The sequence below is a fragment of the Benincasa hispida genome, chromosome 12 (genome assembly GCF_027475165.1).
Source record: "Benincasa hispida cultivar pf3 chromosome 12, pf3_genome.v1.1, whole genome shotgun sequence".
Taxonomy (NCBI): Eukaryota; Viridiplantae; Streptophyta; class Magnoliopsida; order Cucurbitales; family Cucurbitaceae; genus Benincasa; species Benincasa hispida.
This window is the reverse complement of record NC_143489.1, coordinates 71,238,892-71,263,722: the sequence shown is the minus strand read 5'-3', so window position 1 is coordinate 71,263,722 and position 24,831 is coordinate 71,238,892. Positions and strand designations below refer to the sequence as shown.

At 34.4% G+C, this 24,831-nt stretch overlaps 1 protein-coding gene across 1 annotated transcript; it reads left to right on the top strand.

The window, feature by feature from the left end:
* The first annotated feature begins 670 nt into the window (after nucleotides 1-670).
* LOC120067058 (putative acyl-activating enzyme 16, chloroplastic) lies at nucleotides 671-24,391 on the top strand. Its single transcript, XM_039018438.2, has 18 exons — nucleotides 671-1,143; nucleotides 2,767-2,958; nucleotides 4,825-4,939; nucleotides 6,759-6,846; nucleotides 7,177-7,388; nucleotides 8,152-8,270; nucleotides 9,750-9,899; nucleotides 12,753-12,820; nucleotides 15,137-15,242; nucleotides 20,982-21,140; nucleotides 21,997-22,050; nucleotides 22,125-22,205; nucleotides 22,717-22,854; nucleotides 22,953-23,112; nucleotides 23,329-23,408; nucleotides 23,557-23,702; nucleotides 23,892-23,949; nucleotides 24,070-24,391. The coding sequence occupies exons 1-18, from the start codon at nucleotides 967-969 to the stop codon at nucleotides 24,160-24,162; spliced, it is 2,196 nt and encodes a 731-aa protein (XP_038874366.1). The 5' UTR covers nucleotides 671-966; the 3' UTR covers nucleotides 24,163-24,391.
* Nucleotides 24,392-24,831: the final 440 nt, after the last annotated feature.

Genomic DNA, 24,831 nt, shown 5'->3' with positions numbered 1-24,831 from the left:
CCCAATCACCTCCATATCGAATAAGTAGACACTTTTATGTCATCCTACAAAGCAAGAGAACATTTCTCATTAAGTTGTACAAGCAATTGAAGTGTACTCTCGCTCTCTCTCTTAATCTTGCTATCTCTCTTACTCTTGCCCTCTCTCACACTTGTTCTATCTCTTGCTCTCTCTCCCGATACAAAATTTAGTAATGCTCAATTCTTACATTTCCAGAAATAACACAACAAAAATAATGAAACAGACACCTAAATAATGAAACACCGTTTTTGAAAACCTGTTTTGTTCTGAAAAAGCCTCGTTTTGGAAATCCCCATTCGAAAAAACTTCGTTCAACAAAACACCGTCGAAAACTAGGGAAGTAATCACCGTTGCAATAGAGTTTAGATTTTAAAAAATCATCATTGTATTGTGTTTAGATATTATTGATTTGAGGCTTCAGTCGTGAAAATTGTCAAATCATTCGTACACTGACGAGCAATCACATCAAACCAGAAAATTTAAAGCGAGAGCGAGAGTGTTTGACCAGATAAGAGCGAGACTTAAAATGTGAGACGCTTGTAAGAGCAATTTACGTAATCTGGTATGATGGTGATAACAGTAGAGGATTAATTGACATTAGTTTTAAAAAATGAGCCATTTAATAGGTAAAAAAAATTGAGTCATTCCTACGAATTTCCGAGAAAACATAAGAAAAGAAAACAAAAGAAAGTCAGAAAAGCGTGGATCGCCATTTGTAGGCGAAAGCGACTGCATTTGGATTGACTGCATCCATCTACCAATTTTCATCCTACTTCTTCGGACACTTCAATGATCCCATTTTCCATAATCTGTTCTTTACATCACTCTGTTTTCTTCTCTCTCACTCCGCTTTTCGATATATTTTAGATACAATTACATCGCACGAACCTAACATCTCTGTTTTACTTCCAATATTATCTTATGTGCTCTGCCATTTGACTCTTGATGACGACTATGGCGCTTCCATTTACCTCCACTCAACTCTCATGGACCTCTTCCGATTCTGCCCAATCCCTTCATTTCCTTTTCTCTCGTTATGGTTCACACTTGCTTCAAAATTGCGTTGGAAGTGGAGCTCGACGTTCAGTAATACGTGATTCTCGAGTTTTTTGCCAATCTAAGGTAATTTTTGAAACCCCTTTTGGATGTACGAAGTGGGATTTATGTTATTGTGAGAATTAGTTGGAATTGGTTAGTTCTTCATTTTTGAATTTTCAATTATATTTTGTTGCTCTGTGTAGTAAGAATTTCTTACTGAGTGTTTCCATTAATTTCCTTTTGTGTGCCTAAAAATCCTATGGGTGTCGGTTGTTATTAATTCTGGACTTTTTGGTGGGGTAAGTGATACGGGAACGAATAGGAACAAGCTGCAATTATTTCTTAGATTACTGGTAGAAAGGAGATCAATAATGTTCTTCATGGTCAAAAGTTGATTTCTACCTACTTTTTGCAGAATATGTTCTTTTTTCCTTGGTTGGTTCTTTGTTTTCCATTATGTAGTTGATGATTTTCTATTTTGCTGAGGATCTTCAGTTGATTTAATTTTAGGAATTGAAAATAGTACTTGGAATGAAACAGCTTTAAATTACTGGCTGGAATGATGTTTGTTTCATGATTATAATTTTAGAGTAACTTCTTGCATTAATCCTTATTGTACTCTTCTATTCATCTAGCCTATTAATTTCGGTGTGACTTTTGAAGAGGTGTAAGGTGTCTTTTAGCCTATTCAAATTAAAAAGTCAAAGTTCTGATATTTGCTTCTTTGCCTCTGTTTTTTGGAATGCCCTTCTCGAAGCTTGAGATTTCTTTTGGTAACTACTCTCTTATATTTGTACCATTTGGAAGGCTTTGCAACCCCAGTTACCCCTTGGTAAATTTCATTACCTTAATGAAATTTGTTCTCTGTTTCTCTTAGAAAAAAAAAGGACAGTAGAACAGTCAAATGCGATCTTAATTCCAAGAATTTATAATATGTTTAGGATGAATTTTGAAAATAGTATTTTTTAAGTGACACTTTTCTACAAACTTTGGATAGAGGCACTTTGTGCATGTTTAGGAGTGATTTTGAAATTGTTAAAATCACTTTTGTCATGTTCAAAATCACTCTGAAACACACTTTTAATCACTTAAAATTAATTTCATATTTAATTCTACAATTTTAAATGCAATTTTCATATCTTCAAAATTAATTTTGAATCATTAAATGCATGTTTCATAGTGATTTTAAAAATGACGATTTTAACCATTTTAGATCCACTTCCAAATATGCCCTTTTAAGCGTTTTTAGGATTTCCGAAATCACTTATGCTTGTCTAATCATGCACTAGGAAAATTTCAGAAAGTGCTTTTTAACTGGCTAAAATCATTTTTCACGGCTCCAAAAAATTATACCTGCACCCTCTGAAGTATAAATGCTTCTTTCAGAAGTTCTCGCGGATAAAGTGCTCAAGATAAAAATCTCTATTCTAAAGTCATTTGAAACTCACTTGTACTTGATAAAAATGGGCCCCCTTAGTGATGGATATCAAACATATATTTATCAATTATTGAAATTGTTAATTCCTATAAGACGTCAATTTTCATGATGTTTTGCCAGAGGTATTATGATCATCTGTGTTTTGTCTTAATTCATTCTTCCTTTTTTCTTTGCTCGTTGAAATGTTTGCATTTTGATGTAAATGTGCTATATTTTCTAGAAGTCATTTTCTAGAAAATTACTGATTTTTCCCCTCAATTATAATGTAGACAGAGACATTGCAGTTAAGGAAGTATTCTCCGCTCCTAGAAAGTTCTTTCGTGCCAGGTAATAGTGCAACAGTATCTGATGAGTGGCAAGCAGTTCCTGATATTTGGAGGTATTCGGCAGAGAGGTATGGTGATCGGGTAGCATTAGTGGATCCATACCATAATCCTGCTTCAAAAATGACTTATAAAGAGGTCAACTTTCTATATTTCTCATTGGTTTATGTTTCCATTTTCTTTTTTCTTATGGGAAATATCATTCTCTAATATTTGGTCCTTCTTACTTATCAGTTAGTTGAGTTTGATATCGCAATTTGGTTGAAGTTTAGGACCTGTTCCACATTTTCTACTCTGGCACAAAGAATTTAAGATATTACAGTGAGTTGTTGGTGGGAATTAAGTCCCATAGATTGATGGATGGCCATCTTGTAAGCTCCATTGGGATATGACGTTACATGTACAATGGCCTAAAAGGTCATATGGATGTCAAAGACTAAATTAGCTGCAGCCTTTAAAAACACCTTGGACTTCCTGACTTCTGAACCTTCTTCTTTTAATGTCAAAAGCAAGCATGGAATCCATAGGAATGTTTTGTTTAGATTTCGAAGCTTGAGAAAGATCTTCATTGCAGTTTGTCAATTGGTTATTTAGGAGTAGAGTACTAATATGAGGACAAGGATTGAGTAGAGTACTAATATGAGGACAAGGATTGAGTAGAGTACTAATATGAGAACAAGGATTACACCAAACTTCCTGACTTCTGAACATTTTTCTTTGAAGTATAATTTTAAAAATAATTAATTCTGGCCTTTCACGTAATGAATGAGCCAGTAATTATTATGACTATGAGTGAATGATGCATTTATAACTTTTTAATAATTATACATTATTTTCTTGTTATTCAACAATTATAAATTAATTTAAAGATAAAGTAAAGACGATGAATTTATATTTTGCATAAAGTAATAATGTAATAGGAAATAACTAGTGTCATTTATTATTACTATTATTTTGGGAGATGAGTAGTGTGATTCAAAAGTAATAGCATGAATTATCAAATTAATATTTTGGATAACAATCACGAGATAACTATTTCTCAGTACTTATTTTGATATTTCAAACTCGACAAACCTGTCTTCTGACCAAATTTTTATTGAAACATAGATTTTAGCTTCCTCAACATTTCTCACATGAAGTAGAGTATATCTACTTAAAACAGGGAATGGAACTTAGAGGACTTACATTATCTTGAAGCGCATGTAACATCTAATACTAGCTGTTATGGAAATACCTTCTTTGGACGACAAGAATAATGTCGTATATATGTATATCATAATCGAAGATCTCTTTCTCTATATTCTAATTGCCAGTCTTGCCAGTCTTTCTTTGTCTTCTCTTGGTAGACTTTGCACTTTTGTAATCTTTTAATTTTTCAAACGTTAATGAAAAGTCTTGTTTCTTGTTCCAAAAGAAACAAAATAAAATTAAAGAAAAGAAAAGAAAATGCCAGTCCCAACGGAAGAGTCATCCAAATCTACAGGCTCCTTTTACTTGATGAATCACTAAATTTTATGGGCAAATGATATGAAAAATTTCTGTGGGACACCACCTCATCAAATGAGGGATCTGTTGGGCATCACGTAATGAGAAACAAGAATGGAAATATATTGAAATCTTAAAAGATGAAGAAATACAAGATAAACCAAGTGTAAGTAACCTGGAACCTCCCTTCTCTTGAGTATTCTAAGTCAACAATTGCCTCCTTCCCTCAACCCTCACCCTCTATTTATAATCAAATAGCTAACTAACTCCCTATTTAATTACCCTTATGCCCTTATCAATACCATACTACTTATACCCATAAGCCCCTTTTAATCCCTTACAGGATCATTTAGTTTTCATGTAATTATTCACTGTTTTTTCTTCAGAACAGTGAGTGGTTATCTTTTGGTTCCTCTTATCTGGAAACCAAAATACCATCTTGTTTCTTATATTACTTTAAAATCTAATATATACAGATACTTTATCTTATTTACATTTGTTTAAAATTTAAATTTGCAGCTTGAGCAAAGTATCTTGAACTTTTCTGAAGGCCTTAGAGCCATTGGAATAAATCCAGATGAAAAGATTGGGCTCTTTGCTGATAATTCATGTCGGTGGCTTGTTGCCGATCAAGGTATGCTGACTACGAATATTATATTTAATTTTCTTTCCCTAATATGTTATTAGCTATAGTATACTTTTACTCTTTTATCCTTGTTTTCCTTTTTTCCTCTAGATTGGCATATTCTGTTTGCCTCCTTGGGACGTTGCTGAAGCATCTTAACATTTGACTTGTGTGTTAATGAAATAGTTCATGTGATGCCATTGCCAACATTCCTTGTAATTTTGAATCCAACTTTCTAAACCCTTACCTCTTTCTTTCAAATTTACACTTACACAAAATTCAAATGATAAGAAAAATGGAACTGTTTTTGAAGTAATGATGGGAAACCTAAAATCGTGAGTGATTTTAGTAATGTACTGCTTACTGGTTAGACACTTGATTTGCATTTATTTGGTTTGTATATACTATATATGGATTATAATGTCTTGAGGTTTCTTTTTTTCTTTTTTGAGTACATCAACCATTGGGATGGGGGATCAAACCTTCGACCTTTAGAGAGGAAAGTCATGCCAATTACTATTGAGCTAAGCTCACTTTGGCTAGAAGCATGGTGTTCTAATGTTCTGTTCCCACAAGTGGCTTATTGTTGAGAAAGGGGAGAAAGGGGACTCTTCAGATAATGATATTCTTAACTTTTGGGGGAATAATGTTCAATAAGTAATGGTCTATTTGTTTCGTAGAAATTTGTCAGCATCTTTATTTTTTACTTCTTTCTTTTTAGTTTATATTTATTTTGAAAGAGAATATTTCTTGAAAACTTGTTGAAAGACTGTTGGAGATTTTTAAGCTTTTGGGAAGTATACGAACAAACTTTTGTGAGGTTGTTAGTGTCACTATTGAAATGGCCATGGATACATAAAGAGCCATTTGGAACCTGTCTGTTGTGACATTTATAAGTTAATGAATTCAGGTGAAGTAATTGGAAATAAATAATAATCCACTCCATTCTCCCAAAAGAAACATCACATTCTTTACAAGGAGTTTAAGATATTTTCTTATGCATATAACTTGAAGAAATACAGTCAAATTGCATTATCAGGCCTTTGGCGTGTTAAGAATTCTTGAAAATTACTTCCCGAATAAATCTAGTGAAAAAAGTGGGAAAAGTTCAAAATTGATGTTTTACATGTCTGTGTTGCAAGCAATTATTTCATTTAATAGAAATTTTTTTAGATCATATTCATTTTGTAGAAAATTTGTTAGATCATTGAATATTTGAAAACTGTGTCGTATTGATAGTTTTTTTTTTTGGAAAAGGAAATGAGTCTCTTTATTAATAAATTTAATGAGATAAAAGCTCAAAGTACAAGAGGGTTATACAGTGAGCATAAAGACAAGGATCAGCGAGCGCATCCGGACATCTCAATTAGGTTGACACCCCCATAATGCCTTCATCATATCCTACAAACAAAAATGCATTAATCCGCGGCTAACTCTCAACCTTTACATCAGAGTCAACATAAACAAGAACTAGATTAAAGAAACAAGAATATGAAAAAAAAAAAAAAAACCAATAAAGAACAGCTGAAACAATCAACACAGGGTCCGTAATTAAGCTGGAAAAATAAAAGCTCGCCAATTCAGATTAAAGTCTTGGATGCTGTAACTCTCAAAACGCCTAGAAAGGATGCACCATGATAAAGCGTTGCGACAGGCGATTTCAAAATGATCCAACCATCCGATGGATTTGTCATTGAACACCCTTTGATTCCTTTCAAACCATAATTATGTCAAAAGAGCCTTTACCACGTTAAATCAAAGTAAATGAGAGGATTTGTTGTAGTTTAGTTTCTACATTTTATCTCTTATACTTATCATTTGGATTCAGGTATTATGACCATGGGAGCAATTAATGTTGTTAGAGGTTCAAGGTCATCTAGTGAAGAGCTGTTGCAAATATACAATCACTCCGAAAGGTTTGTTTGAATCCTAATTCAGTTCGGAGTTGATGCATTTACATTATTTTATATACAGAGTCTGTTTTGGATTGATCATTATTTTATATACAAGACGTGGATGTCACTCGACAGGTCAATTTCTAAAATGTAGGACACAGATACATATAATTGGGTTCCTATGTAGTCTGGTTACTGTTTTGGTATTTCCTTGAATCCTTGTTTTATTTCTTAACAAATTGTGTGACCTTTGTTGTATGTTATTGAGACCTGTAAAGTTTTTAATATAAACTATTTTCCTTATAAACTATATCATATTCATTAAATGGTTCTAAATTCTGTTCTTCACAGTGTAGCATTAGTTGTGGACAACCCTGAATTGTTCAATCGAATTGTAGAAACATTCCATTTGAAGGCATCCATGAGATGTATCATTCTTCTATGGGGGGAAAAATCAAGCTTGGCTAATGAGGGAATGGATGGTATTACTGTTTTTGATTACAATGACATCATGGATATGGGACGAGAGAGTCGCAAAGTTATGCTTGGCTCTCATGATGCTAGTAAGTTGTTTACCTGTTTGTCAAGAAATTCGTTCTGCAAATCATAGCCGGTTTTACTGTTTAATCTCTTTTAACTTAGTCTTGTTCATATTTTAAAGAATATATGAAGTGACATTCCATCTCTCTATATTGAGGGTGTGCAATTTAAAGATTACATAGAAGGAAGGGATCCCTGATGTTAGCTTAAGCTAAAGTTAAATAAACTTTTCATAGTTTTTTTGGATACAAAGTAATATAAAATGCCTTAAAGAGATGAGATCTGACCATTTTATTGTTCTGATTCTTAAAATCAGTAGTTGACACTTGAAACTTAGTGTTTTTAAATAACTAGGCATTGTTGTTCTTTACAAACCATATCAAGATTTTGTGGAAGTGGAATTGTTTGGACAATCTAGTGGAGGTATTAGTTGGCAGGAAAAAGCAACTCGTTTCCAACTTATTAATTTGTTTATCTTTTGGCCACTACCTTTCTTTTCATTCAGTCGACCTTCCAAGTGAAGTTCAAGCTTTCCCTCTATTTTTCTTGATAATTAGATTCAGTTTTATTTAGTTTTCATGTTATTCAATTTGTTCAAAGTTTTGCAGATCACACATGCTTGACAAAAGCTATATTATTTTTGTTTCTTTTTCCTTTTTTTGTGAAGGCTATAATTTTGCCCTAATAAATCTAATCTTGCACATTTGCAATGCTTTCACATGGTACTTGGTTACTTCAAACTCTAATTTCTCTTTCTTTTAATCTTCTCGTGGAACTGATCCACAGAGCAGCATTATACGTATGAAGCTATCAGCTTGGATGATATTGCTACACTTGTTTATACAAGTGGCACAACTGGAAACCCTAAAGGTGTCATGCTTACCCATCGAAATTTATTGCACCAGGTTTGTTTCATTACTCCTGTTCAGTTGTTTTGGTAGTATGAGGCAACTACAAGATAACCATAATTTTCACTACCTTTACTGCAGTAAGCTACTTAAAATAATCGATTAGTTCATTAGGTCAGCCTTCATTCTGTGTGGATAAAGGTTAGATGAAGGTTGCACTATAATTGACAATGCTATTTTAAGATATTCTGAATGTAGATTGCTTGGGAGCAGTTCCATGGTAATTTACACCAACAGTTATTTTCTTTTGTTTATGTCCATATTTATTATACATAAGTGATGAATAAAAAAGGAGGAAGAAAATGAAAGTTGAAAGATACAGAGATGGAGTAAATAGGGGGCGACAGAGAGATGAGTTGGGTAGAGATAGGTGAGATATAATAACTCAATCTTTAATATTCAACTTTTTTAATACTTAATATTAGTACTTGAAGTTATCATGTTAATGATACCTAAGAAGCACGGACATGGACATGGGACACGGACATGGATACGACAGGACACGACGATATGCCAATTTCTAAAATACTAAGACACGGACACGATGGGGATACACTATTTTCTGAAATTAATTTTTTAGAATATATGTAAATTTAACATAAAATAGGTAAAACATTTGAAGTTGGATGGGTAAACGGCAGTAGGCAGTAGCTAAAAAAAATAAAGCATACTTGAATCCTTTATACTTGATGTGCATGACAAGGCTGGGAGTTGAAAAGTTTATATATTATATTTAGATTTTAGGTTTTATGATATTTTTATATTTTTTAAAAAAGAAAGTTAATGGGCTTTAAATTTGGGCTCAAACTTCAAACAATTTTCTCCTTTAATTCTTTAATTCTTTTTCATCGTGTCCGTGACATGTCTTCCCCATGTCCCAACGTGTCCGAAATTCAAAAAAAAAAAAAAAAAAAAAAAGAAGGCATGCAAATTGGCATCTCAAACACGTGTCCATGGCGTGTCCGGTTGAATCCGTGTCTAATAGGTGTCCGACATCGATACCACCTCTAATGTGAAGTGTCCGTGCTCCATAGATAATACCAAAGGGCTATTTATACATGTCGTAACCTGACTTCACAATAGAAATTGAACAATATCAGAAGCCATTTGGAAAAAGGTGTCTTTTCCATTAACTCATCAAATAGACACAATACTTGCTGCTTTTCCGTGTTCATTAATCTGTCTATGAGTTTGGTGTATATGTTTGATTGCAACCTATTCTCAATGTTTAGGCAGTCAGGTCAGATCAAATTAAAATTCTAAAAGTCTTATTAAAGAATTTGTTTAATGACCTTTTAATATATTATGTTTCGTTAATCTATCAATGATTTATATAGATGCGTGTGTGACCATAAGATATTCTATATTATAAAATTTCTATTCTTTTAAATTACAATATTTGGTTACAATTGATTTCACTAAAATGTGATGTCTCTCCTCTATGGCTGCTTTGTATGTCAAACATTGTCCATCCAGATAAAGAATTTGTGGGATATTGTGCCTGCCAAAGTTGGGGATAAATTTTTAAGTATGCTTCCACCTTGGCATGCGTACGAGCGGGCTTGTGAATATTTCATATTTACATTTGGAGTGGAGCAAGCTTACACAACAATAAGAAACTTAAAGGTACCTTTCCACTCCTTAAGACTTCGTACTTGTCCGTGTGAATATTCTCATGGGGTTTCAGGTTGTTTAGTGAGAAATATTCCCACGGATATTGACTTTGTTCCTACTAGCAGAGGTGTTCAAAAGTCTCTGTAACTCTAAGAACCCGAGCAACCCAATCTAACCTATACTATCTGGGTTGGATTGGATTCAAAGAAATGAAAACATTATGGGTTGAGTTGGTTAATGGATTCGTCTAAAACGAGTTTGGGTTGCATTGAACAAACATAAATTATTATTATTTTATTATTTTTTTCTTTTTCCTTACAATACAATTATATATGCACAAATTTATTTTAATTAATTTATTTAATACCATAATTCTTTTTCTATTATTTAGTCTCTTGCAATTCTTAAAGAATAAATTTTATAGTCTTTGGAATGTTAGTTTTCATAATATAAATTGAAATGAGTTGCACATCTTTGTTTGAAAATAAATTAATATATATTTTACACAAACATTTTATTTTCTGTGGAAACAAAAATGTGAATAAATGACTTGACCAACCCAAATCATCCTAACCTAATTATTTCATGGTTGGTTGGGTTGGGTTTACTATTTAATAACAATTGTTGGGTTGAAAAACTTTTCAACTTGAACAATTGGATTGAGTTTAAAAAGTCTCAATTAATATACATTTCCTCTCAATCCCTGCCCTAGGCTGTTTTTTTTTGTTCATCTTCAGTGATGTACTTCTCTAAAAAAACAAAAAAAAAAAAATCTTTACGTTTATCTTAGAAATAAGAGGCCATGGCAGGATATGGACTTTGTTACCTGTGATCTAGTAACGATCCAAGTTTCACATGTTTGAGGCTAACATCCTATTGATGCCAAAAAAATGGATCAATCGTGAATTTGTTTTTTTTTTTTTGGAGAGATTTGTCTGAGTGCCTGCAAGACAAAAGCATGAATATGGTGTGGTGTCTAGCCACACACACTCTGACGGTCAAGTTAATCTTGTGTTTCTGAGTAACTAAACAATAGGAAAATAGCAGGGTATTTAGGCGTACCATCGACCAATGGTTTCGGTCGTTTTTATTAGGTAGTAGAATGTAACCGATGTTATGGGTTATAATGCCTCTCTTTAATCCTTGAAACCACCGTGTTAATTGTTTGAGCGGTTACACCATTATTACGGCAACTAAAGCATCAGTTAATTCTCAACGTCTTATTAAAGGCTCGTCCGTTATGAATATGGACGACTTCAACTTCAATTGCTCAACCGAGCTAGATTCTCCTAAGCTTTCTGGCTTAGGCTCCTCTAAGCTCTCCTAAGTTGAACTCTTTTAGGCTCGAGTTCGGCTCTCCTAAGCTTTCTTCTAGGCTTAGGCTCCTCTGAGCTCTCTTAGGCTCCTCTAAGCTCAATTCATACTCTTCTAAGCTCTCTTCTAGGCTTATGCTTATCTGAGCTATACTATGCTTGCCTCATGGGTCCCATTGAGCTTTCTCTAAGCCCTCTTAGGCTTTCCCATGGGTCCTCTTGAGCTCTCTCCTAAGCTCCTTTGAGCTCCACTACGCTTACTGCAAGGTCCCATTAAGCTTCCTCTAAGCTCTCTCAGGCTCTCCCGTGAGTCCTCTTGAGCTCTCTTAGGCCCCTTTGAACTCTACTAAGCTTACCTCACGTCACGGGTCCCACTGAGCTCTCTTAGGCTCTCCTGTGGGTCTACTGAACAGGCTAATTTTCGCCATAACACATCCTATTATTAATGATGGAAGGTTCATGGGCAGATGATATAGACAAATTGAAGTATAAGTAAACAGAATGCTATTAATTTAGGAAAAGGCACATAGTTCCAAGCATTCTGAAGGACTTGGACCATCCCACAAACCATTCCCCTGAATCTTCTTGCCTGAAACTGTCAAACCTAGTCCATTTCTGATCGTTCCGTTATCTAACTGCAAGACATATTGCACAAAAGAGGCTGAAATTACCTTACAAAAGCTGCTCAGCCTTTTAGAGAAGTTTACTATCGGAGGGCACTCCCTTTTTAGCCCTCCCAAATACACATTAATTACTGCGTGCCTATACAAACTCCTTAGCTGATGACTGATAGGCCATAATAACTAGTAGTTCCTAATATTTTACTACCAATATTCCTAACACTCTTTTAACTCTTCTTCTGCGATTATTTCTTTCTCCATCTGTTTTGTTCTTTTTCCCCTTCAACTTTTTTGTTCTTCCCTCTGGCTCGTTGTTTATTTTGTACTTCTCTTTTCATCTTTGTAAACTCCTATTAGCTTGTATATTAGGCTGGTGTTATTTACTTTTGAATAGTAAGATATGGGATAATTCTCCTTCCTCATTAAAATCATGGATATTAGAAATTAACCTTTTTTAGAAAAAGTTCAGAATATTACCTCTGGACTGTCTTATTGATCCTCTTATGAAATTAGGCTGCAACATTTCCTTATTTATTCACTTACTTTTTATGTTTTATATTTCAATCATGTAATTTTACATAATTTAGGTTTTATTTGGTAACCATAACTAAAAACTGTGCTTGTTTCCTTACTATTTCTTTATCATAGTTTCATAGTTTCATCTTTTTCTTAAGAAAATATTAGAATTCATAGCCAAATTCCAAAAAAATAAGTTTTTAAAAACTTGGATTACAAAACGAGAAATCATAGTGGAAGTAGTGCTTATAAACGTAATTTTTCAAACTCAAAACCTAAATGGTTATCGTATGGGGCCTTTTGTATTTATTTATTTTATGAGAAACGTAGATTCCTTCATTTTATTGAAAGTGTGAAATTATAATTATACCATAATTGGAAAATTAGACATTTTAACTCTTATTTGAGTTTGTCAGGATGATCTTCGTCATTATCAACCAGACTACTTGATTTCTGTTCCATTGGTGTATGAAACACTATACAGGTACAAGGGGTCTCTATGCCCAAGTGATAATACATTTTCTTGGAATTGTAAATTAGAAGTTAAACGATTGTGTTGAATTGTTTATCTGAAGATTTAGGAATTTTTTTGTACATGACTGTAGGTTCCAATATTCTTTTAGGTTAAATTACAAGTTTAATTCTTGAATTCTCAATTTTGTGTCTATTTGGTCTGAACTTTCAATTTTTGTCTAATAAGTCCCTGAATATTAAGACACTGATAAAGGAGGACAAATAAGAGTCTCTTTATCACATTCCTAAATTAACGAAACTAAATCATCAACCGAAGAAACTCGCCAATATCATCCATGGTATAGAGGCAGTATTAGAATCATCATCATAACGTGAGTGAGAATGAAAAGTGGGAGGGTCTTTGGATGAATGAATGACTCCTTTAGGGAAAACAGAGTCACGAACGTTGAAAGTAGTTCTTGACGGTTGCAATTGTGGGTGACAGCTTGCTTAACAGAGGGGGCCAAAAGACAGGTGACATTTTCCTCAACACTATCTGGATTATTCAAAGTATTAATCTTGGGAGTTGGAGAAAGAAGAAAGAGGCATTGTTCTTTGAGTATAGGACAAAGGATAAGCTGCAATAAAACAAATTTTCACCTCTTTAACACTTGGGAACTGAGACGACTCAAAGAGCCTTGAGGGAATCACCAAAAGACGTCTCGGTGGTCTCACAATAAACCTCTTGGACAATAGGAGGAGCAATAGGCTCAATATGAAATGCGGACAGTTAACAAGGAGGTTCCTTTGAAAAGACAACTGAATCTTGCAGGTCTTTCTGTGGTAATTGAGACTGACCATGCAAACATTGCTCAACTACATGTTAAATTACCAACATACCCAAAAGCGCAAGCTTATGGGGTACAATTTTTTTTAATCAATACTTTATCCTCCTTCAACTCCCTCTAGGAATGTCAAGACTATTGGATGAACTTTTTCTTACTTTCCTTGGTTCTGAGCTTAATTTGTGATCCTATTTTGTAATTTAATCTTATCTGTGATTTTTTTTTTTTTTGGTGGGGTGTTAAAGAACTGAGTTCTCATGAGGAAAATAAAAGGGAAACAAGGCATAGAGAAAAGCAGCCCACAAAAAAAAACAAGAAAGCAAAAGGGAGCCCAAAAACTAACTACAAAAAGTGGCTTCAATCCAACAAACTCAAACCAAGACCATAATTACAAAAGAACCTATTAATCAACGTTCACACAATGAAGGCATTAAACTTAGTCCCCTCCCAAATCTCTTCACTTGATCTTTACGCTTCTCTAAAATTGTATTATCTCTCTCATCCAGATTCTCCAAACAATAACAAAAATGCTAGCTTGCCACAACACTTTGCCTTTCTTGCAAAAAGGAAAACTCAAGAGATCTTCCTCAATCATAGTGTAGCCTTCTCTCCTCCACGCCAAGAAAAGTCTTAATATTGAAGCTATAAGTTTCCTAATTTAAAAAAAAGTAAATAAAATATCGGCTTTTCTAAAAAAAGAAAGTTCTCAACATCTCTGTGAAATTTGTTTAATGATGTTCTTTAAGATTTCGACAGTAATACTGTCCAATGTAGGTGCTTATGCATCTCCCAAAGTTTTAGTTGCTTTTGATATCGTTCACTCATTGAAGCAATCCAACTACCCCCGTCTTTTAAATACATCAAAGAAAAATAGTTAGTCATTTCCTCCACCTCCTTGTTCCCCACTTTACTAAACACTTCGTTGATGGCTAACTTCAAAATGTAATTCTTTCTTCTTCTTGCTACCAGAAAGCAGTGAAAAAAGACGAGTTCTTATCTTTCTCTCTTTACCCCATTAGGTCTACTTTTGATAATTATCGTTCTCTGCCCACCTTCGCACACATGTCATATAGTTATTTTTTCCACTCTTTCCTTAGTTCTTTCTTTTATGCCGATAAGTCCTTTTCTTTCTTTAGGTCTAAGCTGTTTATGTTTTCCTCCAGGCTGCCCTTTATGATACAAATACAGCCATAGTTTTCCTGGCATCATGTTGCAATTTCTCCGAATTTAGTTTCTTGCATTAGAATATATGGTAGAAGTACCCATCATTTCTGTCCTTGGCAGAACTCTTTCCAAGTTGTTGGTTGGCTTGGTCATACACTTATTCACATTCTCTTTCCATATATCCTAACAACCATTGTGCACTTAATTATCTTAGTTATAAGTTCAGCAGACTTTTCTTGGTTTTATGTTCTCACGATTCTCCCAGCTATATGTATATGCATGCATACATTCACACACACACACAAATATACATATTAATAATATCTTCTTTTTTCCAGTGGAATTCAGAAGCAAATATTAGCAAGCTCAAATGCACGTAAGCTTATTGTGCTTACATTCATTAAGGTCAGCTTAGCTTATATGGACTTGAAGAGGATTTACGAGGTTTGGGATTGAAACACCTTTGCCATCAAACTGTTTTAATTACATGTTATTATTTCCTTTATTGTGAAATTTTATATTGTACTTATTGTATTATATTTGCTGTATTTTATTCTTTCCTTATTTATAATTAGGTATTTCTTCTATTTAAAAAACCCTTTCCTCCTAAGATTAATAAGAGAAAAAATAATGTTTTTTAGTATGGTATCAAAGCATCAAAATTTTTGAAACCCTAAAAAACCAAGAAAACCCTATTTTTTTCTTTTTGAAACCCAAAAAACTCAGCCCTCTGTCACATCCCACCGAAGCTCCGCCGTTGGTCTCTGTCGCCGCCGCCGCCGAGCTCTGTCGCTGCCTTCTGTTTGTTCGCTGCTGCCGTCGGTCACCTGAAGCTCCACCGCCGGACATCCGCCTGGAGGTCGCGATTTTCCGAACGTTCTGTATCTTCGACCGTTGATTGAGTCGCGTTTTTTGGTCGCGATTTCGCAGTCTGCTGCCGACCGTTGTTTCCGCTGCCCAATCACTAAGCATCGCCGACCATGACTGCGATTTCTTAGTCTACTGGTTGCCGCTGTCCATCGGCTATAATTTTCCTAGTTGCTGGTTCGTTTAAGCCTCTGTGTTGTTGTTGTTGTTGTTGTTTTTTCCCTCTAGATCTACTGATTTTGTATTTTGGGTTTCCATTTTTTCAACGATATGTCGGACACTAAGGCACCCATCACTCGAGTTTGCGATAATCGTGGCCATTCAACCGGTCCCACAGTCCAAATAACTATCATTTGACTTAATGGGGATAATTTTCTTCGTTGGCCCCAAAGTGTTCGGATGTATATTCGTGGACAAGGGAAGATTGGTTACATCACAGGAGAAAAAATCATTCCTAGTCCAAGTGACCCTTCATTCGCCGGATGGGACACTGAAAACTCCATGGTTATGACTTGGCTTGTCAATTCCATGGTCGAAGACATTGGTTGTAACTACATGTGTTACTCTACTGCCAAGGAATTATGGAATAGTGTAACTCAGATGTATTTTGATTTGGGTAACCAGTCACAAGTATTTGAGTTGAACTTAAAATTAGGTGATATACGACAAGGAACTAACTCTGTTACACAATACTTTCACTCCTTAAAAAGGATTTGGCAAGACCTTGATCTCTTTGATATGTATGAGTGGAAGTCTACAGAAGACCAAAAGCACTATAGGAAAACTATTGAAGATGGTCGTATTTACAAATTCCTTGCCGGCCTCAATGTTGAGTTCGATGAAGTTAGAGATAGAATACTTGGAAAAACTACTCTTCCAACTATTAATGATGTTTTTCTGAAGTTCGCAGGGAAGAAAGCTGCAGGAATGTTATGATTTGCAAGAAACCTATTGACTCAGTTGAATGCTCTGCATTGGTGACTGAAAATACTGCAATGAAGGCTTGTAATCAATCCAATAAGCCGCATGAAAAGCCTCGTGTCTAGTGCAACCATTGCAATAAACCTTGACATACACGTGAAACTTGTTGGAAACTTCATGGAAAACCTACGAATTGGAAAAGTTCTAAGCAACATGCCTCTAATGCTAAGGTTGTTGACTCGAGCCCGTTTAATAAAGAGCAAATTGATCAAATTCTAAAGCTGCTACAGACCAATTCATCATTTGGTAATCCTAGTGTTTCCTTGGCACAATCAGGTACTTGTCCTCAAGCTGTCTCTTGCCTTAATTCATCTCCGTGGATTATAGACTCTGGAGCTTCTGATCATATGACCAGTTCCTCTTGTTTATTTGAATCATATTCACCTGTGTATTGCAATGAAAAAATTCGCATTGCTGATGGCAGCTTCACCTCTATTGCAGGAAAAGGAACTATTCCTTTGACTACAAAACTTATATTACGTTCTCTCCTTCATGTTCCAAAATTAGCTTGTAACTTGTTGTCTGTTAGTAAACTCTCTAAGGATGCTAACTGTCGTGTTATCTTTTGTGAAACTCATTGTATCTTTCAGGATTAGGAATCGGGGGAACAATTGGATGTGCTAGGATGATTGATGGTCTCTATTACTTTGATGAAGTTCATGCTAGTCATAAAAATGTTCAGGGCTGAGTAGTGTTTGTTCTCCTTCTGTTAAAGAAACTATCATGCTTTGGCATTGTAGATTAGGGCATCCAAATTTCTTTTATTTAAAGTATATGTTTCCCGATTTATTTAAAGGATTTGATTCTTTGGTTTTTCAATGTGAAAGTTGCATTTTTGCCAAACATCATCGATCCACTTATTTGCCTAAAGCATACAAGACTTCATCACCTTTTTCCTTAATTCATACTGATGTTTGGGGTCCGTCTAAAGTCTTAACTCATAGTGGTAAGCGTTGGTTTGTTACTTTTATAGATGATCACACTCGTTTAACTTGGCTTTATTTGTTAACAAAAAAGTCAGAGGTAAAAGGTTTTTGTTTGGTTTTACAATATGATAGAGACTCAATTTCAAACTAAAATTCAAATGCTTCACTCTGATAACGGCACTAAATATTTCAACGAACAATTAATCAATTTTTTGCAAGATAAAGACATTTTTCATCAAGCTATGTGTTGTGACACGCCTCAGCAAAATGACATTGTTGAGCGAAAAAATAGACACTTATTTGAAGTTGCTCGTGCCCTTATGTTCTCTATGAATGTTCTAAAATATTTGTGGGGTGATGCCGTTCTTACAGCTGCATATCTGATCAATTGAATGTCGTCTAAGGTTTTGAATTTTAAAACTCCTCTTGATCACTTCAATGAGTTTTTCCTAATAACTGGCTTTCTTTTGATTTAGCAATTAAATTGTTTAGGTGTACTGCTTATGTCCATACTTCTCCTCTTTCTCGAACTAAACTTGATCCTCGAGCCACTAAATGCATTTTTGTAGGCTATGTTTCTCATAAGAAAGCTTACAAATGTTTTGATCCTTTGACCCACAAGTATTTTGAGAGTATGGATGTGTCTTTTTTGGAAAATCAACCTTTTTTTTGCCCAAATTTTCTTCAAGGGGAGATATCTAACCTTGAAGATAATTTTTGGGATACTTTATCTCTCCCAAACATCAGTGGTCCTGCAATTATGAGCTCTAGTCCTTCGATACCAAGTATGGAGAATTCTTCTTCAGGGGGAGAAACACTATAAAATAACTCTACAAGTCGAAATCCTGAACTTCAGGTTTATACTAGAAGAAACTTGACTCAAAGGGTCTGAGATCAGACAATTGACTTATCACAGGACCAATCAAATACTCTGATGAATGATCCTGAAGATCTTTAGACACTCTACTCCTATTTCTCCTAGTTCTTCATCTCTTTCTAATCCTTTACCTGATGTCTCTGATCTTGATATTCCAATTGCCCATAGGAAAGGTACTCGTAAATGCACCAAATATCCCATTGAAAACTCTTTCTTATCATAGATTGTCTGACTGTCATAAAGCCTTCACATCCAAAATAACCAACCTATTTGTTCCAAGGAATATAAAGGAAGCCCTAAATAATTTGAATTGGAAATTAGCAGTGATGGAAGAGATCAATGCACTGAAACAAAATTGCACATGGGACATAGTCGAACTACCAAAAGATAAGAAGACGGTGGGATGCAAATAGGTGTTCATTGTAAAATGTAAAGCTGATGGTAGTATTGAAAGGTACAAGGCTAGATTGGTTGCCATGGGGTTCATTCAGACCTATGGCATTGATTATCAAGAAACATTTGCTCTAGTGGCTAAAATTAATTCTATTAGAATCTTGTTGTCTGTGGTAGTTAATTTTGATTGGCCTCTTTATCAACTTGATGTGAAGAATGCCTTTCTCAATGGGGATCTTGAAGAAGAGGTTTTAATGGACTTGGCACCTGGTTTTGAGGTGGATCTCGGGATTAACAAAGTGTGCAAGTTAAAGAAATCATTATATGGGCTTAAACAATCTCCCAGAGCATGGTTAGAACAGTTTGGAAAGGCAATCACAAGTTGTGGATTCAGTCAAAGTCAAGTTGATCATACTATGTTCTATAAACATACTTGAAGTGGTAAGTTGGTCGTTTTGATAATGTATGTTGATGATATCATTCTTACAGATAATGATGAGACAAGACTGAATATCTTGAAGAAAAACCTTGCTAATGATTTTCAAATCAAGGACCTGGGAACCTTAAAGTATTTCCTAGGAATGGAGTTTGCCAGATCTAAAAATGGCAGTCTTGTCAACCAGAGGAAGTATATTCTAGATATACTGAATGAGACAGGTTTACTTGGTTGCAAGATAGCAGAAACTCCTATTGAGCAAAATTTAAAATTGGTTGTTGCAACTGAAAAAGAAGTAAAAGAAAAGGAAAAGTACCAGAGGCTTGTAGGGAGACTCATATACCTCTCTCACACACGTCCTGACATTGCTTTCGCAGTCAGTGTAGTAAGTCGGTTCATGCATGCTCCCGGGTCAGTTCATTTTGAAGCAATTTATAGAATTTTGAGATATTTGAAAGGTACTCTAGGAAAAGGTATATTATTCATGAAGCATGACCACCTAAACTTTAAGGTTTACACTGATGCTGATTGGGCAGGAAGCACGACTGATAGAAGATCTACTTCGGGGTATTGCTCTTTTGTTGGAGGAAATCTGGTTACTTGGCGAAGTAAAAAAACAAAGTGCGGTTGCAAGAAATAGTGCTGAAGCAGAATTTAGGGCATTAGCCCATGGTATTTGTGAGGGCATATGGATAAGAAGACTATTGGAAGAATTGAATTTCTCTCAGACAATGCCCATATGCATCTATTGTGATAACAAGTCAGCAATTTCCATTACCCATAATCCAGTCCTTCATGATAGAACCAAACATATTGAAGTTGATGAATACTTCATAAAGGAAAAGATTGATCCAGGAATAATATGCATTCCCTTTCTCCCGACAGTAGAGCAAATTGCAGATGTGTTAACCAAAGGTTTTCCAAAGTGGCAATTCAACAAGTTGATTGACAAGTTGGCTATGAATGATATCTTCAAACTAGCTTGAGGGGGAGTGTTAATTATTTTCTTTATTGTGAAATTTTATATTGTACCTATCGTATTATATTTGCTGTATTTTATTCTTTCCTTATTTGTAATTGGGTATTTCTTCTATTTAATAAATCCTTTCCTCCTAAGATTAATAAGAGAAAAAATAATGTTTTTTAACACTACATTTCTTTTTTGTTCATAGAAACATTTATTGAAGGAAAAATCCTCTATTCTTTTAGGGAAAATCTTGGACATTCAATTTGGAACTTTTACATTCTGACTCTCCATTAACATTTCTATTATATTGGCAGTTACCTTGCAACTGGACAATAAAGTAAAATCTTGCTCTCATTATCAAAGTAATTAGGGCTGCATGGCAGTCTTTTCAGACTTAAGTTGATTAGTGGTGTATTCGTTCACAAGTGCTTAACATAATTAGGGTTTCCATCTCTAAATTATTAGGACAGCATAATATTTGGCTTTAGTATATTTTCCTAATTCATTTCATTGTCGAGGACCAGAAAATTTGAGGACCCATTGTTGCTTCTGCAAAATTGGATTTCATTTGCAGTTGATGAGTTATAGATAGCCTAACGATATCCCGTCTTATTTCTCCATTTTTTCTTTTTCCTTTAATTTGATTTAATTTTTTCTTAAAAAATTATGTAGCCGTTCTTATTGAGAATTGGTTACTCGTAATCTACTATTTTATGATTTCATGTTTTCCCCACAGGGAACCTATCTAACAAGAAGCAAGGTTCAACCAACACACCTTGTATCTGCATTGGACTGGTTATTTGCAAGAATGGCTGCTGCAATACTGTGGCCAATACATATGTTGGCAAAGAAATTAGTCTATAGTAAAGTTCAATCTGCAATTGGAATATGGAAGGTCTTCTTCGGTCTTTGGTTCATTTAATCCCTTATAACTTGCATATATAACATAAACGCTTGAATTTTTTTCCTTGTGGGGGGTGGGGAGAGGAAACTTGGTGCTAATTTCTTCTCTAGTGACATTTTTCATTACAACTTAAAGAGGTCTAATATGTAATTGGAAATTGACCACAGTACTCAGTCCACTCATGATTTTGATGCACCCTATATTTGCATGAACGATGTTCAGTTTGTATGAATGAAATTTCATAGAACAAATGGGCTAAAAATAATTCATTTTAATATACATTTAAGGACTGGACATGTATCTTTGTATTTAATACATATTAAAGAAGTGGATGGAGCCTCTCTTCGTGGTCTTTTGTCTATCCTTACTAATATAACTCTGTCAACTTAATACCTTTCCTTTCTATAGTTTCCTTATTTCGTACTAATTGTCTTTTTCACCTACAGTCCTTTTTTTTTTCTTTTCCTCTTTGGGTGTGATCCCACGGTTTTTTTCTCTGTCTATTCTGTTTGTGTTGTATATTTATTGCATAGAGTGATCGATCATGTCAAAAATGAAGAAGGAAGCTACCAATAATTGTACACTCTAATTTACGTGCCTGACAGTCATGGTCACAACTTTATGCTTCATTGACAAAATTGTCTTCAAAACAAGTTATGCTTCCATGTTAAATCAACAACTCAATCTGTATAGATAGTTCTCCAGTTCGTACTAAATAATATCATCAAACATCCTTTTTTCTTTTTCTTTTTATTATAGTATATTGGGAAGTATTCTTTTATTTATTTATTTTTTTGACAAGGCTCTCGAGATTAGAAGGATAACTAACCTTCTCTAGTATCTGCAGGCAGGCATAAGTGGAGGGGGCAGTTTACCTTCACACGTTGATCTCTTTTTTGAGGTTAGATGCTTAAATGTTTCATAATTGAATCAAATATCTTTGCTTACAATTCATATGGTTAAGCATTCTTTCAGGCGATTGGCATTACAGTGCAGAATGGTTATGGTTTAACAGAATGCTCTCCTGTAATTGCTGCTCGACGGCCTACCTGCAATGTAAGGAACATTTGTAAAATAGTCAATCTCTTTGGATGAACACCATGATTCTGCATTTTAATTTTATTTTATCTGGGGCGGTATACTACCATAATATTCTAAGCAGCTCTCTAATTGAATGGCTTGCTCGTGTAATACATGTTTTAGTAAAATCTAGAGTATATGCTGGCAGTGCCAATAATTTGACTGAGTAATAACAATGTTTTCCAAGGTAATTTTGAGTTCCCTTACCGGCATCTTCCAACTATTATAGATTGTCTGCTGCTTGTGTCCAATCTTCTTTATTATGGACATAAAATGACTTTTAAAACATTTTATTGACCTTTCTACCTGCAGGCGAGAATATAACATACAATGCTTTGATGCTGTTATGCTCAATTCTTTAAGAAGATAATATTTCGTACTTCTTTTCTACTGTGCTAAGCTTAGTTTTGTTATTTGCTCCATTTTTTTTCAATTCCACACCTATTGGCAGATTATATGACAGTTGTGCAGATCTTAACTTTTAAAGGTTCTTGGTTCGGTTGGACATCCAATACGGCATACAGAGTTTAGGATAGTAGACATGGAAACAGGAGATGTACTCCCACCTGGATCAAGAGGCATCGTTGAAGTTAGGGGACCTCAAGTGATGAAAGGTTACTACAAGGTATTTTTACGTCTCAATTACCTATAATGAACACTTCAAAATCCTTATGTTGTAATGTCCTTTATTTAAAATATCAAATTCATTTGATTTGATATCAGAATTCATCTGCCACACAACAAGTCTTGGACGAAGAGGGTTGGTTTAGCACTGGGGATATTGGGTGGATTGCTCCTCACCATTCAAGAGGCCGAAGTCATCGTTGTGGAGGTGTAATTGTTCTTGATGGGCGGGCTAAAGACACTATTGTTCTATTAACAGGTAAAAAGCTAATATGGTGGATTGATCTTTCAGGAAGACAAAATATTTCAGTTCTTTTATCCCCTTCATGTATGTCTCTCATTACCTAGTGTGTAGAGAAAAATAAGGAAGGTGGAGAAAATCTAACAGCTTTCTGTTATGATATTTTATCTCATTCAAAACTTTGGTCAACACTTTTCTCACCATTTTTCAAAATGAACTTCTTGGTGAAAATAGGTGAAAATGTTGAACCAACGGTGATTGAAGAAGCTGCCATGAGAAGTAGTGTCATACAACAGATTGTGGTTATAGGCCAGGTGGAATTTTAACATCATGTGATATAATCTGTGTACAGATGTTGCCTGCTTTCCTCAATTACCCTTTATTTATTTTTTATTATTTTATTATTTTTTTCACGAGCTCTACTATGTTGAATGTCTTTTACCATTACTTGACATCATCCAGGATCAACGACGACTTGGAGCAATTGTAGTTCCCAACAAGGAAGAAGTATTATCTGCAGCAAAAAAATTGTCTGTTGAAGATTCAAGTACATCTGATGTTAGCAACGAAACATTGACAAATCTGATTTATAGTGAAGTGAGAAAATGGTAAGACTTTGTTTCTTGCCCAATTAGTAACTTCGCCTGTTTTCATCTTAAGGAGAGTGCAGTTTTAGAATTATCAATGTTTGGCAAAGAAAAGAAAGGGTTCTTTATGTTGAAAATGATTTCTTCTGAGGTGTTAGATTGCCTTTTGCAAGTTTATTTTCTAAGAAAGCATATTTTGATTTCATGCAGGACTTCAGAATGTCCATTTCAAATTGGACCAATCCTCATCGTCAATGAACCATTTACAGTATGAAATCCTTGCTCACCATCATCTGTATTTGAGCTTTTTGTCTCAACTTAATTCCTAATATCTAAAAACTTGCTCTTTTGCCAATTTTCATTGACTTTTTAACATTATGAATTGTAGATCGATAACGGCTTAATGACCCCTACGATGAAGGTTCGACGAGATAAAGTTGTTGCTTATTACAAAAAGGAAATAGAGAACCTATTCAAGTAATAACTTGGGAGTTTGTAAATGAAGTGAAAGGTATGTTGATTTTCAGGTAAAGAAAGCATAATAAATTTACAGGCAATATGTTTTATTAGTCTCTGGTTTTGGACAAAAGCTTTGTTCAAGCTTTGAGATGAACTGTTGTCTAAAAGAAACTCTTGCCATTTTAACTCTTTGGTAAGATACATTGAACTTCTATTCTAAGTTTGTTTGTGATGTGGATAGCCATCGACTAGATGAAGGCCTCTCTCTTTCTCTTGGATAAATTACTTTCACAGAGGGAAACGTCCTCTAAAGTTAAGTATTCCTCAATGATGGGTTCGAAATATTGAAGTTTTGATTTTATGAAAATATCGATGGAAAAAGTCGATGTCAATAGAAATTTCAGGAAATTTTATGGAGATCGATCAAAATTGTTATACTTAGTTAATGAAACTTTGATTGTGGCTTAATTAGACCATTAATTAACCATTTTTAATCATCATTTCTTTAAAATAAGATATCATTTAGATGTATATTGTAAATATGTGTAAATGTCGATGCAAAAGCATAAATTTAAAAAGAAATGGAAAAAAATTATAAAGTAATAAAAAATTTAGAAATTTTTTGAGTTGAAATGATGTGAAAATGAATGTTTTGGATGGTAAAAGAAGCGATTACATCAATTTAATTTTG